Raw genomic sequence first — 3,748 nt, 5'->3', positions numbered from 1 at the left:
TGATCATCTGAGAATATTTTGGTATTTTTCGAATGAATATTGAATTTTTTATGAATTTATTTCTTTGGCTCTGTGTGGTATCAAATGGCAGTTAGCTTTTCCTCCCTGAGCTTTCTACACAAATTGTACCACCGTTACGTCTTACGAAGTGCCTTTGAGTACGCACCGTACTGGCGAGTTTGGACTCGGCCTGCTCGCCGAGAGAGGCGGCGGAGCCACGCCGGCGGGGCGTCGGGATCGGAGCACGCGGATAGGGGCGGAGCGTGGGGGCTTGGAACCCGTTGATAACTGCTTGCAGTTCTAGTTTGTTGTTGTTTTTGTTTTTATTTTTATATTTTTAGTTTAGATTATAATGTATCATTTCCCCAACAAATCAACCATTTTCAAAATTTTGAGGTGTTCAATAAAAAGTACATGCTTTGAGGTAAAGTTTTATATTTCTGTTGACTTTAGACAGAAATAGATGATCCCAGGCTCTATATATATATATATATATATATATATATATATATATATATATATATATATATATATATATATATATATATATATATATTTAAAGCAGGGGCAGCAGAAAAAAAACAATATTACATGTTGAAATGGTGCAACTACTGCTGTTTTTGTTTTCAACAACTAGTCTGACCATGTCTTTCAGATCCAACGCTCTAGAAACAAGCAGATGAAGGAAATGTTCCCAGAAGGCTTTGGGATCCACCACGCTGGGATGCTGCGGTCTGACCGGAGCTTGATGGAGAACCTGTTCTCTAAAGGCCACCTCAAGGTGCTGGTCTGTACTGCCACCCTGGCCTGGGGTGTGAATCTGCCAGCCCATGCAGTCATTATAAAGGTGCTTAATTTTGGTCTTTTTTTTTTTTCTCGTTACAAACTTGCCTCGGTTTTTTTGTGTGTTTATTGTGAGCTTGCCTGGATTATCAAATTACAACACTTTCAGAAAACACTTTAAGCCAGGACCTGAACACCTTCTGGCCATCTCAGTGTGATTTCTGAAGGGACTGAGGTGGAATGGGCTTGTTTACTACATTAGTCAAATAAGCATGAGTTAGCAAATCAGAACCCAAGTTTGCGATACCACAAATCTGCAAGTCAAATATACAGACACAAACACAACCAGCTTATTGCCACAGTGACTGAAACTTTTTGTCAGAAGCAGCATTTTGGCTTAGACTAAAAATGACTTTTTACCAGTCATAAGACCTTAGTGTTCAGTTTACCTACATTTAAATGTGTTATAATTTATGCATTTATTTATTTTGGGCTTGGGATCAGACACATAATTGGGAAAATGTCATTAAAACATTAAAACACAGTAGCGGGCAGTGCATTTCATGCTTAGGCCTTTAGTGATGTCCAACTTAGTCAATAAATACCTTTATTTATGTTAGCATTTATAACACCATGATTGGAGAGTAGTTAGAAACACACTTAAGCACTACTTGGAATTGCATCACCTCAGTTGTATACAAAATGGGCTATTATCCGGCGCATTTTAAAAAACAAAAAAACTGCTTTAGCAATTAAAACAAATGTAAAAACAAAAAAACTGCTTTAGCAATTAAAACAAATCTGTCATGCTACTGTCAAAACTAAATAAAATAGAATAAAATAAATAACATGTTTGCACTCACCAAAACGGCTGTGCCCCCCAAAACACTCAACACAAAATCCATTCTGGAACAGGTTAGCTAGCTCGGGGTCGGCTGTCCTCCTCTAACGAGATCTAGCTTCTGTTGGAAAGTTTGTCTTGAAAACAGCCTTGCCAGTATATCAGCAACCAAATCAACGTGTTGCTCTCCTTCGGCCATTGTGGGTTAAAAAAGTTTTTAACCGTTAACAGTCCCGGGTGTGACTCTGTTGATCTGCATAGTACTGCCGTGGCTCAAACTAGTAAGTATCCATATCCAATCACAGGACGCGTAAATGTCACTTTCAATGTGAGGCTGGCTAGAGGGCCTTACTGACACAACTCGTGATCTGATTGGCTATCGCAACTATCTATCAACTGTATTTGCCCGTTCACTTACAGCGCACAGACGCCAGCATTGTTGATTCTGAAGGCCTGGGCAGATTTCATACAGCCTGGCAACATAAGATAGCTGAATTCTGATTGGATAAAAACTCTAACCTAAAAACAACAGCACTGGAAGGAGCATAATATGACATGAAGAGAATATGATTACTTTTAAATATCTAGGGAAAGTAAATTAAAAATTAAATTAACCTTTATTATAATTATGATCATAATTTCTGGTTATGTTAGGCCAGCAGAGAAGGCCTTGCTGGCCCTGATAGCCCACCACTGTTAAAACAGGTAGCTAAATAACAATGAAAACTGTTGTGGACTCTACTACTTTATCAGCAATTTGTCAGCTGCCTTCTGTCTACCTCTGGTTAAAATGTCATCCTTTCAAATAAAACTAGAAAAATTAGCATTTTCTGCAAAATGCAGACTGCTGAATGACTTGGCTGAAATCTGCTGAAGAAGTTAAAAGTGATAACAGAAAGCATTGGAAAACCAAAACTAAGCATGGCAAAACAAAAAAGACATAAGAAGACAAAAAGGAAGTGTAGGAACATTAAACATATTGCAAAAAAAAACAAAAGGAAGAATAATGAGACAAAAAAAAAATTTGTGCTGAATTAGCATTTATACAGTAATAGAACCTGCAGAATTTTTTCTTTTCAGTTGGTAACGTTCCTCTGCACAGCAACAAAAACAAAAGAATTGTGCAAAAGAGGAAAAAAACATGGAAAGTTGTAAAATGTTTTAGTTTTTAAAAATATATAGTTTTTTTCGTTTGGTTAAGAATAGTATGGTTTGGTTGTCTTTTTGTTAGCATGACATTGACAATGAATCACAATGCTTCACCAGTTTCTGTGTATTTAAATACTCCTTAAATGTGCTCTCAAAGTAAGACTCTTGTGAGTGAAAATGTAGTCAGGCCTAAACTTCACCTTGTCCACGCTGTTGAGGCTCTGTTTGGGACTCCATAGTACTGCATGTAGTTAAGTTTCTTGTCCCAGCCTGATCTGTAACAGACACAATGTAAAAAGGAAGTAAATAACAGCATTTAGTTTTCCTATTATTCCATTCAGATCATATTTAAAGGAATGTCCTCACTGTATAATTATTCTGTTTCTAACAGGGAACACAAATCTACGACGCAAAACGCGGTGCATTTGTGGATCTAGGTATCCTGGACGTCATGCAGATTTTCGGCCGAGCGGGTCGACCTCAGTTTGACAAGTTTGGAGAGGGCACTATCATCACAAGTCATGACAAGCTGAGCCATTATCTGACCCTTCTGACCCAGCAGAATCCCATCGAGAGTCAGTTCCTGACCAGCCTGGCTGACAACCTCAATGCAGAGGTTAGTCTTCAAGAATTTGCATTTTGCACTTTTGGATCTTAAGAAGGTTCTAAGTAGAGCTTCACAATGTTAAAAGAAAAAATCAGTGTAAGAGACAAAAACTTTTGAGCAGGGAATTAATTGAAAACTGCATTTACACTCAAATATGATTTTTTCAGCTGATCAAAAGTTTAAGACCATAGCTCAAAAAAAAAAAAAAAAACCCCCAAAACAGAAATCAAAGTGTCAAAAAAAAGGACTCAGTAATGAGTAGCTCCACCATTCTTGTTGATGACTTCAAACAATCGTTTAGGCATGCTTGATGCCAGTGTTTCCAGGAGGCTAGTGGGAACGTTGCTCCAAGTGTTGAAGATGGCTTC

At 37.9% G+C, this 3,748-nt stretch overlaps 1 protein-coding gene across 4 annotated transcripts in view; it reads left to right on the top strand.

Moving 5' to 3' along the window:
* ascc3 (activating signal cointegrator 1 complex subunit 3) overlaps nt 1-3,748 on the top strand; it is a 297,685-nt gene that overhangs the window by 203,607 nt on the left and 90,330 nt on the right. For all 4 annotated transcript variants that reach the window (XM_037980369.1, XM_017414246.3, XM_025005501.2 and 1 more), the window contains exons 15-16: nt 656-847; nt 3,165-3,389. In XM_037980369.1, coding sequence (XP_037836297.1) covers nt 656-847; nt 3,165-3,389 — 417 coding nt within the window. The remainder of the gene's footprint in view (nt 1-655; nt 848-3,164; nt 3,390-3,748) is intronic.

Source organism: Kryptolebias marmoratus, linkage group LG16 (genome assembly GCF_001649575.2).
Source record: "Kryptolebias marmoratus isolate JLee-2015 linkage group LG16, ASM164957v2, whole genome shotgun sequence".
Taxonomy (NCBI): Eukaryota; Metazoa; Chordata; class Actinopteri; order Cyprinodontiformes; family Rivulidae; genus Kryptolebias; species Kryptolebias marmoratus.
Note: the sequence above shows the minus strand (reverse complement) of the source record. Positions and strands in the feature narration are given on the sequence as shown.